The sequence below is a fragment of the Ictalurus punctatus genome, chromosome 6 (genome assembly GCF_001660625.3).
Source record: "Ictalurus punctatus breed USDA103 chromosome 6, Coco_2.0, whole genome shotgun sequence".
NCBI lineage: Eukaryota > Metazoa > Chordata > Actinopteri > Siluriformes > Ictaluridae > Ictalurus > Ictalurus punctatus.
In genome coordinates, this window is record NC_030421.2 from 23,277,966 (window position 1) to 23,293,232 (window position 15,267).

Sequence of the window (15,267 nt, forward strand, 5' to 3'; positions counted from 1 at the left end):
CCTCGATGTTGTAGGTTTGTTCTGAATGAGCTGATACAGACGGAGAAGGATTATGTCAAAGATTTAGGAATCGTAGTAGAGGTAAGAAAACGTTAACAGACTAAGATCAAAACAAGCCACAAGGTCAGGAATTAATAAGCTATAATCAAAGATTTTGGTTTTCTTGCATGATTGAAAGATAAGATTATAATTCGTAATAGATCATATATCAATAGGAGGCTTGCTCGGACTTGTTTATGTTTACAATTGGGGACACACACATTCGACTCAAGACATAATACATAATACCAAGATGAATTAGCTACAGCACTGTGCCTGGAAAGTTACGAGCAGTGATGCATGTTTAGCTTTGATGGCACAACCGGTAATAGGCCATTTCCTTGCCAGGGTTTCATGAAGAAGATAGAAGAGAAAGGAGTCCCTGAAGACATGAAAGGAAAGGACAAAATTGTCTTTGGGAATATTCACCAAATCTATGACTGGCACAGAGAGTGAGTGTGTCTCCTTCTTGTTCTCTGCCTCTCATTTGTTCCATTTTATCTCTTCATGCTCTTTGTGCAATATACCCAGTGTAAAATATAATTACATTATTAATTTTGGGAAAAATATTTGTTATATAAGTCTTTTCTGTTGTGTACAAACATGCATTATACCTTGTTCTGATTTATCTCACTATTTTAGAATTTTAGTAATGACTGTTTTACTGTTGGTGCTTTATCTCACCTTTTATTCTTTTTATTCTTTGTAAACTGTAATAAACATAAACCTAAATCTAATCTAGTTACTAGTGATATTTATTCTCTTTATTTCACAGCTTCTTTGTGGGGGAACTGGAAAAATGTCTTGATGATCATGAAAAACTACCAGAGCTCTTTATCAAACATGTATGTGAGGCTTACAGAGGACTTTCTAATGATCTTGTTGTGTTTTGGCTACAGTAAATGCATTGGCTAGGGAAGTGAGTCTGACTTTGCATTTGTACACAGGAGCGAAGGCTGCACATGTATGTCATTTACTGCCAGAACAAACCCAAGTCAGAATTCATCGTGGCTGAATATGACTCGTTCTTTGAGGTAAACTGCGCATCATTCTTGTTTGCGTTATTCAAAGAACGCGCATATTCCAAATGTAACGTTTCCTTTATTGTTCTTCACCTTCAGGCAGTTCAGCAAGAAGTGAACTGCAGACTGGGCATCAGTGATTTTCTCATCAAGCCCATTCAGAGAATTACAAAATATCAACTACTGTTAAAGGTAACGTGTATAGGTATATATGTGTGTGTATGTGTGTGTGTGTGTGTGTGTGTGTGTGTGTGTGTGTGTGTATATATATATATGTGTATATATATAAGTATATACGATGTCTTTATATACTTTAGGATTTCCTGAAATACAGCAGCAAGGCAGGGTTGGACTGTCAGGATATTGAGGTGAGATGTTATTGCTTTTGTTTTCACTGTGCCATTTAGTTCTCAAATGTTTGGTCAGGGGTTTATTAATTATCTGTAACAACAGCTCTGACAACATCATTTCTATAGTAACAATTCGTACACAGGGGCTTGTATGGTGGAATTCCTGAGCTCCACATAATCTAAGCTTAATAAAAATGGATTAAAAAACACGCTACTATTTAGCAAGCATTTCTCTCAATGCTTTGTAAAAGTCAATAGGATTTTCACCATGGGAAGGTTTTCAGGACAGATCTTGTTGCATTGTTGTTTCTGTATAACATGACAAGCTTCATTGTTTTATTCTATTAACTTGGAGGTTTTCAGAAAGAAAAAAAAACAGGCTGGTGATTAAATGACAGCTTATAGCTGTTATATTGTAAGTGATAACAGGATCTAACTCGTATCGCAGATGTTCCACAACATAAAATGCAACTCTAAATGGTTAAAAAAACAAAAAAAATATGACGTGATTTCAAATTATAAACTGTAATGTCATGCTTTGCATCTGTTGCATATGATTTAGGTGGTTTTCACACTGGGCACGTTTGCTGGGGTCCAAATCCAAGTCCGATTGTTTCCGGCACCCCCCAATACTGTGTTGGTCTGGTCTGGTGCATTTGTGTTCATCTTATGTCGTCACAAATGCGCATTGAGAACACAGCGTGACTCATCATATTTTTTGGTTTTTATTATATTGGTGCTATTATGCACAGCAGTGGACCTCTTCTGTGTCCTACAGCGTTTCCCTGCCACTCATGATACACGTGTTGTGGAAACTAACGATGTTGTCATTGGTTAAATACATACAGTATGCAGGTTACTTCCTGAACAAGTGTGAACCCGAGTACGAGTTGCGTTCACATTCAAGGGAATCGTGGCACCGTTCCAGTGCAACCGAACTACAGGTAGTCTCGGGTTCGGTACTGCACTGCGCTTCCCGGTCCTCCTGCAGTGCACTTCCCGAGCTGCATGACAGCTTTCACGTTACAAATTTTTCATGCAACCGTGCTCTGTTTCGGATCCCCTAAAATCTCAGTCCGTTTTATTCCTTACTTCATGAATATGGAATTCAAGCAGAATTTTTTTTTTTTTGTTCCTTTTGCTTTGCCAGTACTCACCTGGTGCACGTTTCAATCCTCTTTTCTAGAAAGCAGTTGATCTGATGTCCCAGGTTCCTAAACTCTGCAACGACATGATGAACCTTGGCAGACTACAAGGCTTTGAGGTATTTAAATCACCATCTAAATTCTGCTGGCCCAGTTTCTACAGGATAAACGACTGTCTTGCTGTTCTCAGTTGCATTCTGCCTGTGTGTTGTGGTACAAAATTCCCAGTCTATCTGTAATGTACAGGACAGGTCATGCTCTACTGTATGTGTAAGGCTTCAGTGGAAAAATGTCTCATGTGTATCTTAGTTATCAGCTGTGACATGTGAAAGAGGACAGGCAGCGCTTTTTTTATTTATACTGAAAGCACTGTTTGTGTAATTTCTTAAATATACAGTTTCAGCTATGGAAAAAAGCAGTGATGAGAGCATTGTCTCCATAGCTGTCATAATTATGCGTGGATTATATCCAATAGTGACCTTTAACCCTCTGACAGATGGTTTTGTCCATTATATAACGGAGTGAAAGAAAAGGAGGGAGAGTGAGAGATGAAGGGGGAGCAAAAAAAAAAGAGCATGTGAAACACGTTGACCTGTTTATATAGCCGTGTTGACACAGTTTCTGTGTAATAGTCACGTGGTGACAGACTGGCTCATTCACACTCACTTCATAAACGGCATTCAGTCAGTCTAAAGCATATGTTTTTACAGGACCTCTATGTACACTAATAAAAAAATAACAAAACAACATCAAATGATTCATGGTATAAAAAGATACAACTTAACATTGCGTGTGTGTGTGTTTCAGGGAAAGCTGACGAGTCAGGGTAAACTCCTACAACAGGAGACGTTCTTCGTGACAGAGCAGGACTCGGGTGTTCTGTCTCGCAGCAAAGAGCGCAGAGTTTTCCTCTTCGAGCAGATTGTCATCTTCAGTGAACTTCTGCGTAAAGGCTCTTCAACACCCGGTTATCAGTTCAAAAAGAGCATCAAGGTAATCGCCAACGATTATTACTGTTGTATCTTATCACTATTTCATCAATAATTCTGGGACAATATTTACAAAACACTTTAAAGCATAAAGCTTCTAACTGGCCAGCTGTAGACATTGTTAAATAATTTTAGTACACTCTAGGGTTGTTGTTTTTTTTTCAGTCTAAAAGTAATTGACAGTATTTTAACAATAAAATCAGCAGCAACATAGGGTATCTGAGGACTCCATTTTCACTAAGACCAAATCACATACCATAATAAATAGTGATGGGAAGTTCGGATCATTTTACTGACATGGATCTTTGAATCTTGTTCAGAAAAATGAACAAACAAATCTTTTTTCGAGTCATTTTATTTCATTTCAGCAGAATATCATTAAAAAGTTGCATGTTAAATTCCCCAACACTTCTAGTACTTAATAAACTATGAAATAAACTATAGGCTAATGCAGCCAAGGCCGAATTATGAGAAACAGAAATGATTAATTAATAGCTTAGCTTAGGTCTTCAGGCTTTGCAGTCTGTTAGTTCACCTCACCTCTGCATCCGAGTCGTTCGTTCTTTTGTCACACCATGTTTGTCACGTCTTTTCCCCGGAAACAGAAATGATTAGTTCAGCTCTTGAGTCTTCGTGTGTGTAGCACAGATGAACTTGGTGTGTGTGTGTGTGTGTGCGTATAGTTCTTTCAGCTTTCTTTACATTCTTCCCCAACTACAGAACTGTGCTTACTCCGATGTTATTTTTTAAGTAATTTATCTTGTGCCATTAATTTGTCAGTCAGTATCAGCCAAACACTTTGTCTTTCGTAGCAACAAGGTCATCCCTGCTGTTACTGCTAGCTTAAGAATTCTTCCTGTTCTTCAGTAAAAAAAAAAAAAAAAAAGAGGCTGTCTCTCAGCCTTTTGGGGAATAGATTTTAAGAAGAATCTATTAGATTAGAACTTTTTAATGCAACTAAGCAGAACTCTTAGTGGTAAGATTTATTGTGAATATGGAAAGTAATTTGCTTAATGCAATAGTTTTACTTTGGGTGTGTGTGTGTGTGTGTACGCTAGGTGAGCTATCTGGGTCTGGAGGAATATGTGGATAACGACCCGTGTAAGTTTGTGCTGTCGTGTCGTGGCTCATCTGAGCGGTTCACCCTGCAGGCAGCAAACACAGACATTAAGCAGGTCTGGGTAGAGCACATCACTGAACTGCTGGATGCCCAGAGCAACTTCCTGTCAGGTGAGGATACTTTCGCCTACCAACTGCTTTGTTTCACCCACCTGATGTTACAGGTCCATTTATTTAGAATGATCCGGCACGTCAGGCGCATTGCTGGTATCTATGGAAAACCACTTCCTGATCATTATTTATGGATTATAGTGCTTTATTTGCATAATTTGCTTTTGTCTCTCTACTTTCATTAGGCATTCATTAGAGTGCTGATTTATTGTTCACAGCTCTTCAGTCTCCTATTGAGTATCAGAAGGAGAAGGGCAGCTCTCACTCACTTACACGGAACTCGGGAAGCAGCAGACCCAGCTCCATCGTATCCATCAGTCCGGAAAAATCTGCCCTTTCAGGACGCAACTCCACCCCAGTGAAACTACCTACCTCCAATGGCAGTGCCTGTTTTGAGCCCCACAAACACTCTGACAGATATGAAAGCTCCAAGGTGAATATGGATTTCCTCACAAATTTGCTCACACATTCTGAAAAACAAATTCTGATTGAGATTTAGTGGCACAGTCTTAACATTCTAAGTATATCATATAATGAGTATCAGTGCTCCTGGTACATATACATCAGCAGCTCTGTTAATGTGGCTGACCCAAGTGGAACTGAGAGCTGTGTTGCTTTCCAAGTAGGATATTATTAGCCTGTTTACTCACCCAGTTTGTGTCAGCTCCACAGGGGGTCTGAGGGAGTGTTTGATGTTTTTATAAGAACAAATACAGATTTGAGAGTCTACATGTTTATATTTACATGACATTACTTTATCTCTTTCTCACTCTACTCTCTGTCTGTCTGTTATCTTTCTGTCACTCTCTCTCTATCTCTATCTCTATCTCTCCCCCCCCCACTAGCATGATGGTCTTGGCTGTAATGGCATGTCCTCCTCCATGATGGTGACTCAGGACTACAGCGCACTGAAGGAGAATGAGATCTGCGTCACACACGGTGAGATGGTACAGGTGCTGGCCAACAATCAGCAGAACATGTTCCTGGTGTTCCGGCCTGCCAACAGCCAATCCCCTGCTGCTGAGGGCTGGGTACCTGGCAATGTCCTCGGCCCTCCCCCTAAAACCATCATAGACACTGCTGCTCATTCCAGCATCAAGTAAGTGGCAATCAACACTAACTGGAACTCTGATTGGATGATTAAACCAAGACTCCACTCCCTGTGTTTCAAAACCCCTCCCTTTTGTTGGAACTAACCTGGATGTGTTGGACATTTTTTTCCATGGAGAGATGTTTCAGTTTCTTCTTTTTTTTTTTTTTTTTTTTTTTTTTTTTTGGTGATCATGTAAAAACTGATTTTACTGAATGAACTACGCAGACCCCTTTCTTTGGTTTAGCCTGAAGATGTTCAAGGAATCTTACATCAATGTGGAAACTGACATGTCTGGACTCTTATTTCTGTTTCTAACACCACGTTTTTTGTTGTTTTTTTTGTTTTTGTTTTTTTGTGTTAAATGTTTAAAAGATAAAAAAAAAAAAAATAGGCAATCTGATGGACTTTCTCTAGTTTCTCCTGATGGAGAAAATTTCTGTTATTGTCTATGGCAATTTTGTACAGATTATGTTGTTTTAATATTATTTTTGAAATGTTAAGTTTAATTTTATTTGTTTTTGTCCTTAATCAAGTATGTTGCTTGTTTACTGTAAATACGTTTTGTTGTTTACTCTTTTCAGTACATTCCTGTAAAAAGTCTTTTGCACTATTTAAGAGAACCCATTAAAAAAAAAAAGTCAGGTTGGTGCAATACGATGATAGTCACAATGTTCAGCATTGTAGTTGAAGAATAGTTTTAAATGTATTATTTTAAATATGTAAAATAAAATTTTGACATGAGCATGAACTAACATGAAATCAGTTGATTTTGCGTTTCATAGTGAGTAAATAACAATAACGTAATTTCATACTGCTGACAATACTGTATACACTAAAATGACCGTATTGCTCTTACAGTGCAAAAGTAATCTGTTTTAAATATAGAGTAAATTAAGACCTTATTAAATACCCATTTATTAGGTCAAAAGAGAATAAGTACTTTTATTTTTATTTATTCATTTGAGTTCTTTATTATTTAATCCTGTAGTGTGTAGTTTACTTAATTTTGTGTTTGTACTAACCACACTAGTCCTTGACAGTTAATGTTTGTGTGTGATGCAGCATCTGGCCTCACGTTTGTCTGGTGTGCTTCTTGGCCAGATTGAACTTTATTTGCATGGGCTAATGAGGAATATGCTGCTTCTTCACAAACTGTCTATCCACCATGGTGTAAGAAAATGGCAGATGAGTATTGATAACTTGGCAGTTATCAATATGATATAATCAGTTATATATATAAAATTTATATATATATAACTTTTTGCTTCCTTGTCTTTGTTGCTCGATAAGTTTTCAGCATTCATACACATTTACCTGTCCCCTATCGTCTCACTGTAAACAAGCTTAAGCTTTGACTGGGTCATGTTTTAATATAACAGGAAGTCTCTTTCGTGGAACACGCTCCGTGCCCGTAAGCGTGCTGAGAAGGACAGTGTTGCAGGAAAAGGGGACACAAAGCTTGAGAATGGACTACGTAAGCCTAAGGACATTCTCAGCAGCAAGGTTACTGTAAAAGTGAGTAAGAGGGTGTGTTTGTGCTGATTCACTGCAGGTACAGCATTGACTGAATTCTGAAGGATTCATGCATGGCAGTCACTAGCACATGCAGTAAATGGTTTGATTTGAGTCGCTTTTCAAATGGAGTTTATCTAAAAATGTTCCGATTTATGTGCGCATATAGTTTCTTTTCAAATGCTGCTAATATCTTAAGATCATCTTAACGGACTGACCAAATATATTTTCCTTCCTTACACGTGTCTTGTTTTTAGATACAACAGATAAACTCACAATCATTCATAAACACAATACAAGGTCAGTAAATCCAGTGAAAACATTGCTGCTTGTGAGCTTTCTAACATTGCTTTCTCTCTCTCCGGCCTGAACGACAGGAGTCTCACAGCTCAGAGGAATCAGAATGTGAGGATGAACTAGACCCCAAAACTAGCATGGAGGTAGAGCCCATCACCGTGCACTTTAATGCATGCTGCCCTAGATTTAGTCTGTGTTTAATAAAGAGAAGATTTACTGTATGTTACATTTTTAAGAATATGTTTATCCTCATAAAGTATGAGAAATAAAAACCCCACCTTATTACAGTATGACTGTCAAACGAGAAAGAAATAATCACATGGTGTATTTATTATTGCTATTATTTGTTATAATAGTACTTGTAGTATCCTAAGTGAATAGTGTGGTGCTTTGTGAAAACCCATCAGATGTGTCTGGGGATGAATTCTGGAAAATAAATAAATAAACAGTAAAAATAAAAAAAAGGGGGTGGGGGGGTTAACATACATTATGAAAATATAAATATATTTCACTAAAATGACTTATCTTGATGCAGAGTAAGGAGTCAGTTTATCTAACACGGTCTCAAACAGTAAGCCTAATTAATTCAGTTTGTAATCAGATACCAGCTTTAAAATGCTATAACTTTACTTGTGAGTGAGCTACATACAAAAGAGAAACATATTCACTATTTAAACCTGTCTAAGTACTCGGTGGTGTGATATATGTAAACTCCAAATTAAACCAAATGAATACATTTAGGAAAACCTGTATAGGGATGAGCTTTGCTCCTTCTTCTCTTCTTTGTATGTTTGTATGTTGTGATTGTTCGCTCTCACTTTGTGGAGATTTTTCAAGGGTTAATTATTACTGCACCCTGACATTCATTTTTCTACTTCACAGTTGTTGAATCCCAATTTCATTCAAGAAGGTAAGGTTGTGTATGCTTGAAGTATGTGACTGTATGTGTGAGGTCACATTATTTTGTTTAAATTAGTACATGTTTTGCTTGTTGCAAGGTATAGTCATGTCATAGTAAAGACTGATATGTTTCATTATGCTTCTGCAAGCACATGATTAAATTGTGTTTTTAAAAAAAATGCATTACTTACTGAAATAGTTTTGAGAATGAGTGTACTCATTAATGTAGTCCCTCCTCTTGTGTATGTGCTTTGAAGTTGCTCCTGAGTTCCTGATCCCTCTGGCGGATGTGACATGTGCTCTGGGGGAAACTGTTGTCTTGTGTTGTAAAGTCTGTGGTCGCCCCAAACCCACTATCACTCTAAAGGGTCCAGACCAGAGTCTAGTTGTGAACAACAACCACTTCACCATCAACATCAGGTAAATACAACTGAGTAGAGGAGTAAATGAGGAACATAGGCCGAAAATCCGAATAGCTCCCTAATTCCTGTATAATTTTACAATATGAACGTATGCACCATAGTTATTGTATCATACAGGGTGTGTCAGCATCATAGGAGAATGTTAGGAATGTGAATCTTCTGGTTGCAATTTTTAAGAAAAGAGAAAGCGAAAGTACACAATAACCCGAAACGAGCCCCCAGAAAACTCTTATGTAATCTTCGGGTTACGATTCTTAAGAAATGAGAAAGCAATAGTACACAAGAAAAGAAGGCGCCTCACCCTGTCACACACTTCCCGCAACAAGCACTTGGGAGAGCTACCAAATGACACACACCAAATTCAAATGCAAGATCTCTCTTTATTCAAAGAAAAAAAAAAAGAGTATATATCGTGCTTGACATACAACAGAGACAATGGGTTAACTATTGATTGGCTAGGCGGAAGGGCATATTTGCATAAAACAGGAAGCATATCAGTGTAAGAGAGGAACAACTCCATATATGGTATTCAGGAAGTCATAGGAATGTAAGCAAATGGTATTCAAGGAGACAAAAGAATGTGCGCAAATATTTAGGGGCTTTATCTGTCTGTACCTGGCTGAAACTGGATTCGTGCAGTGGTGGAAGAGTTAACAAAGGAACAAAAACAAGGGAACAGAGAGGGAAGAGTGTTCACAGTAAACTTAACAGAGAAAAATGATAAAACAGGAAAACTAAACCTTTTATTTACAGAATGTGCTCAATATGATTTAGATTTACTCAGAGTTGAATTATTTGTATCAATTTCTGCTCGCTCATAGTCTGTAAAAATATTAAATATACACATTAATCCTATGCTGCTGGACTTATGGGACACCATGTACTGTACTGTTGGTCTAAAATAAAGCCCTTTGGATTCTTCAAATAAAAATTTAATACTAATTTTAGTGTTGAATCTAAAGTGGTACCAGCTGTTGAGAAATGAATGGCTGAGTTATTTTCTTAGGTCTGTAGTGGTTTTATAAGCAGTGCATACTAATTCTCACTGTTTTGCAGTTAGCAATGTACAGTATACCTCCTATGGTGCTTATCTAAAGACAAGTGCAATTTATAGACTACAAAAGGTCAATATTTTCTTTTTTTTTATTTTGACATTTCTGAATCTGTTGTGTCTTGTCTTTCCCTCCCTAGGGAAACAGGTGACATTCTGTTAAAGATCTGTAATCTGATGCCACAGGACACCGGCATCTACACCTGTATTGCCATTAATGACCACGGCACAGCTTCATCCTCTGCCTCAATTAAAGTACAAGGTAATGTGGAAAAGGGAGATGACCAGCTGACAGATGTGAGATTTATTTTCATTTCAGCATTATGAAAGATAACGTGGGATAAAGGACCCATCTTTTTCTCAGCTATTGTCGGCTGGTAACATTTTGGAAAGGGAGTCATTCATATTTTTTTGTATCTTTTGTGCTTGTTGAAAAAGGATGAATGGAACAATAGGAATCATTGTCTAATTGATGTTTCTGTATCTGCTCATGTGAAGGCGTCCCAGCAGCCCCAGCTCGTCCCGTAGCCCAGGAGGCTAGCAGTACTGCGGTGGTGGTGCACTGGCTTCCACCTGCTAGCTTGGGAAACTGTGCCATTACCAGTTACACTGTGGAGTATAGACAAGAGGGTAATTTCTGCATTTCTGTATGTTTCCCACTTGTTGGTGTGCATGTGGGTAGAGAGCACAGCTCACAAGAATTATTATTACTTGATGAGGAGGCTGAACCAAACCAAGACCCTTTAGACCTTTTTGACATTTTGTAATACTTTTTTCTTAGATCACTATTAATAATTATAAGTGTGTATAAGTATGATTAATAATTATACTATTAAAAATATGTGCACATTACAGGTGCATCTCAATTTTTTTAAACACATTTCTGTAATTTCATTCAAAAAGTGGAACTTTCATATATTCTAGATTCATTACACAGAAAGTAAAATATTTCAAACCTTTTTTTTTTGTTTTAATCTTGATGATTATGGCTTACAGCTCATGGAAATCAAAAATCCAGTATTCCAAAATATTAGAATAAAGAATTTATGATAAAGAAATGTCAACCTGAGAAGAGCTCTACTCAGCTAATTAACTCAAAACACCTGCAAAGGTTTCCTGAGCCTTTAATATCTCAGTACAAACAACCACAATCATGGGGAAGATGTTAAGTAAATTTTGCATTTAATTTGGAAATCAAGGTGCCAGAGTCTGGAGGAAGAGTGGAGAGGCACAGAATCTAAGTTGCTTGAGGTCCAGTATGAAGTTTCCACAGTCAGTGATGATTTGAGGTGCCATGTCATCTGCTGGTGTTGGTCCACTATGTTTTCTCAAGTCGAGAGTTAATGCAGCGTCTACCAGGAGATTTTAGAGCACTTCATGCTTCCATCTGCTGACAAGCTTTATGGAGATTTCTTTTTCCAGCAGGAATTGCACCTGCCCACAGTGCCAAAACTACTAGTAACTGGTTTTCTGACCATGGTGTTACTGTGCTTGATTGGCCAGCCGACTCGCCTGACCTGAACCCCTTAGAGAATCTATGAGAGACACCAGACCAACAATACAGATGAGCTGAAGGCCGCTATCAAAGCAACCTGGGCTTCCAGAACACCTCAGCAGTGCCACAGGCTGATTGCCCCATGCCACGCTACATTAATGCAGTAATTCATGCAAAAGGAACTGTAACCAAGTACTGAGTGCATAAATTAACATACTTTTCAGAAGGTTGACATTTCTGTATTATAAATTCTTTATTCTAATATTTTGAGATGCTGGATTTTTTATTTCTATGAGCTATCAGTCATAATCATCAAGATTAAAACAACAACAAAAAAAGGCTTGAAATATTTCCCATTATGTGTAATGAATCTAGAATATAGGAAAGTTCCACTTTTTGAATTAAATTACAGGAAAAAATGTACTTTTCTACGATGTTCTAATTTTTTGAGATGCACCTGTACATTATCAACCTGAAGTTAAAAAAGTGTATGACTTCTATGATTTTGGCCTAACATTAACTGTTTGTATAAGCTGAGATTGTAACATCATTAGTTTAAAAAAAAAAAAAAAAAAAAAAAGGTCCAAATATTAAATCTAAAAATAGTACTACAGTAGCAACTGTTATAAGCACTATGTACATCTTAGCTTGTTGGCTTGGAAATGTATAAACATTAAGAAATAAAATGATTGGCTAGGTATGATTATGCAATTTCCAGATATTTGCAAATCATTAATGATTGTATTTAGCTAAATGTTTGGTGTTATTACACTGAAATTCATATAATTAGTTGCTTTTAGTGGGAGTGTCATCTTCAGGGTTGGAGGCTAACTATTAAAAAGTATTTAATAGTTGAATACTGATTGCATCTGCTAAGATGTTTATTATGAATACTCAAAAGGAATAACTTACTCAGATTACTCTTAGAATTCTTCTTTAGAAGAATAATGAAAGAAAATACAGTATGTGGTATTGTCTGTCAAATTCAAGCCTAAATAACGATTAAGTGTAATGATTAAAGCAAATATGAACTCTGAGAGCAAGCTACAGACAGGACTTAGTAGGTGCTATTAAGCATCATTTAGCTGCAGCATTTTGCTACTTAACAGAAAATAATTGAATGATGCTTCAAAACCATGCATTAACTATAGTGTTAAACCTGTGTGGAAAGCAAGATGATTTAAGAAAATAAAAAATGATGATGATTTGGAAATTAGTCTTATGGAGTTCTGAGAACAAAATACACAATTTAGGTTTATATTTCAAAAGTGATCCCATTTTACAATATAATAATCTTGCATTATTTCATGTGAGTTATGAGCACTGACTAGTGGTAATAGAAGGTTATTACATTCGTCTCGCTAAAAAGCAAACCTTTGGTTGTCAGACACTGTAAGTGGAGATTGAGGCTCAGACCAAAACTGAATTTCTGTCATCAAGAGACTCTTGAGACACAAGATCATTTCCACACCTCTGATACTGGAACACTTCATTATTCAATTTTACACAATGAAGTTCTATATTGCATTGCTTTACCTTGTACTCTCACAGAACTGTCATGCAATGAGGGCCTCAAGTTTAAATAATGAACTATTTCTGATTGATGTACATATATTATTAGTATATATTAGTGTATATATACACTAAATATATTAGAAATTGTACATATTTTGGAATGTGTATGTGTGCAAATACTTATGCATGATCATCTGCAGACTCTCTGGTGTGGCAGCAGTCAGTACGCTCTACAACTGATGTATGTGTGAAGATCGAGGATCTGATCCCAGGTGGACATTACCAATTCAGAGTTAGAGCCAGCAACCCCTGGGGCATCAGTCCCCCCAGTGAGCCCTCCAACATGGTCACTCTACCCAGCTGTGGTTAGTGCAGCACACACACATTTATCAGCCAGACTGTATTCACTGTAATGCAAACGTATCTCATTTAATTAAAATTAAAACTTTCCATTAATTATGTTTGACTGAAGCTTCAACATATGATGGAACTGGTATCCAGTGGAAAGACAACTTTGAATCAGCATTTACAGAAATCTGTGAAATTGGAAGGTAAATGATGATTGTTGTTGTTGTTGTTTACAAAATGTGCTTGGTAATCCATCTTTGAACAACAAAACCATGCAGTTTCACTCATTTTACTCTTTTTTTTTTTTTTTTTTTTTGCTCTGGTTTGCAGGGGTCGCTTCTCAGTGGTGAGGAAATGTCTACACAAGTCCACTAAGAAGGAAGTAGCTGTAAAGTTTGTCAACAAGAAGATGCAGAAGAAAGAGCAGGTGGCTCATGAAGCAGATATCCTGAAACATGTACAGCATCCTCAGCTGGTGGCTCTGACCGACACTTATGAGTCACCCACAGCCTACATACTCGTCTTAGAGCTGTAAGTCTGACTTATGTCCTATTCACATAGAATTAGTTATTCAGGGTGATCTTGGTAATATCTAATAATATTTGCATTTATCTCCATGTTAAAATCTTTAAACTTTATTTATTTTGTAAAATAAATTTTTACAAAAATTACTTTATTTATTTCATAAAATAAACTTTATTTAATGGTCTGCCCATATGTAGCGTTTTTTTTTTCTTCTACAAAGCGGTTTACACTGGTTCTCATTCCCTATTCACATGTGCGCACACACACACTGACACACCAATGGTAGCAGAGCTGCCATGCAAGGTGCTAGTTTGCCATCAAGAGCAATTTGGGGTTCAGTGTCTTGCCCAAGGACACTTTGGGATATGGAGTCATGTGGGCCGGGAATCAAACCGCCAACCCTACGATTAGTGGACAACCCGCTCTACCACCACATTTACACAAGACAAACAAGATTCAGCTTTTTTTCCCCATGAACCTGGTAGTTTTTGTCACACATGGGTGTAGTTTCATATGATGGGATCATGAATTTATTAATAAAAAAAAAAAATGTGATGAGACTTTTTTATTATTATTATTTATACAAACGTTTGTAGCAACTGCTTTTTAGTAACTGCTGATTTTCATTTCATAAAATGTTTAGACCACTGTCCAAAAAATGTAAGCAATTTGGGCTGGAAATGTTTCAGACTAATCCTGTCTGAAAAAAGCTTTGCAATGAAACCCAAACCAGGCTTTCTTTTTATTACTGCAGGTCTAGTGAGTATTGGTGCTTTTAATTGTTTACATAATGCTTGACCTGCCTGAATATCAGGGGAATAATATTTGTTTTAATATATTTAGGCTTATAATATAGGCTTATATGTCAAGATTCTGAACTAACTCCAGGTTTTATTGGGATTAAAGTGTAGAAGTGTAGCTTTGTATATGCATTCTTTTCTATATCATAAAATGTTGTGTTCTTGTCTAGGCTGGAGGGTGGGCGTCTGCTGGATTACCTGGTGGCCCATGATGAGCTAATGGAGGAGAAGGTGGCATTCTTCATTAAGGACACAGTCGAGGCCTTAAAGCACCTGCACACCTGCAAAGTGGCTCATTTGGATCTGAAGGTGAACAAAATAAAACACAACATGACATTAAAATGACACCAAGAACCAAGCTCTTTTGAAGCCTATACTATTTTTCTACATTTAAGGATAAATTAGACTTTAGGGAAAAGGTCCCAGAACATATAGATGCAACAGTGCTCCAAATGCTTCCAAATGCATTCAATACTATTGTATATACTAAATATATAGGGCTAATAGCACGCAAAGGATGACCACTGTTTTCTC

General features: G+C 37.1%; 1 protein-coding gene across 1 annotated transcript in view; it reads left to right on the forward strand.

Annotated features, from left to right (window-relative positions):
* Nucleotides 1–15,267, forward strand: part of kalrna (kalirin RhoGEF kinase a) — a 180,075-nt gene that overhangs the window by 163,329 nt on the left and 1,479 nt on the right. The window contains exons 38-58 of the mRNA XM_047155984.2: nt 15–81; nt 388–491; nt 815–884; nt 987–1,073; nt 1,161–1,253; nt 1,379–1,429; nt 2,598–2,675; nt 3,364–3,549; nt 4,604–4,775; nt 4,994–5,208; nt 5,621–5,874; nt 7,248–7,383; nt 7,758–7,820; nt 8,560–8,587; nt 8,835–8,997; nt 10,191–10,312; nt 10,549–10,680; nt 13,261–13,425; nt 13,533–13,611; nt 13,739–13,939; nt 14,904–15,042. Of these exons, the coding sequence (XP_047011940.2) occupies nt 15–81; nt 388–491; nt 815–884; nt 987–1,073; nt 1,161–1,253; nt 1,379–1,429; nt 2,598–2,675; nt 3,364–3,549; nt 4,604–4,775; nt 4,994–5,208; nt 5,621–5,874; nt 7,248–7,383; nt 7,758–7,820; nt 8,560–8,587; nt 8,835–8,997; nt 10,191–10,312; nt 10,549–10,680; nt 13,261–13,425; nt 13,533–13,611; nt 13,739–13,939; nt 14,904–15,042 (2,605 nt within the window). The remainder of the gene's footprint in view (nt 1–14; nt 82–387; nt 492–814; nt 885–986; nt 1,074–1,160; nt 1,254–1,378; nt 1,430–2,597; nt 2,676–3,363; nt 3,550–4,603; nt 4,776–4,993; nt 5,209–5,620; nt 5,875–7,247; nt 7,384–7,757; nt 7,821–8,559; nt 8,588–8,834; nt 8,998–10,190; nt 10,313–10,548; nt 10,681–13,260; nt 13,426–13,532; nt 13,612–13,738; nt 13,940–14,903; nt 15,043–15,267) is intronic.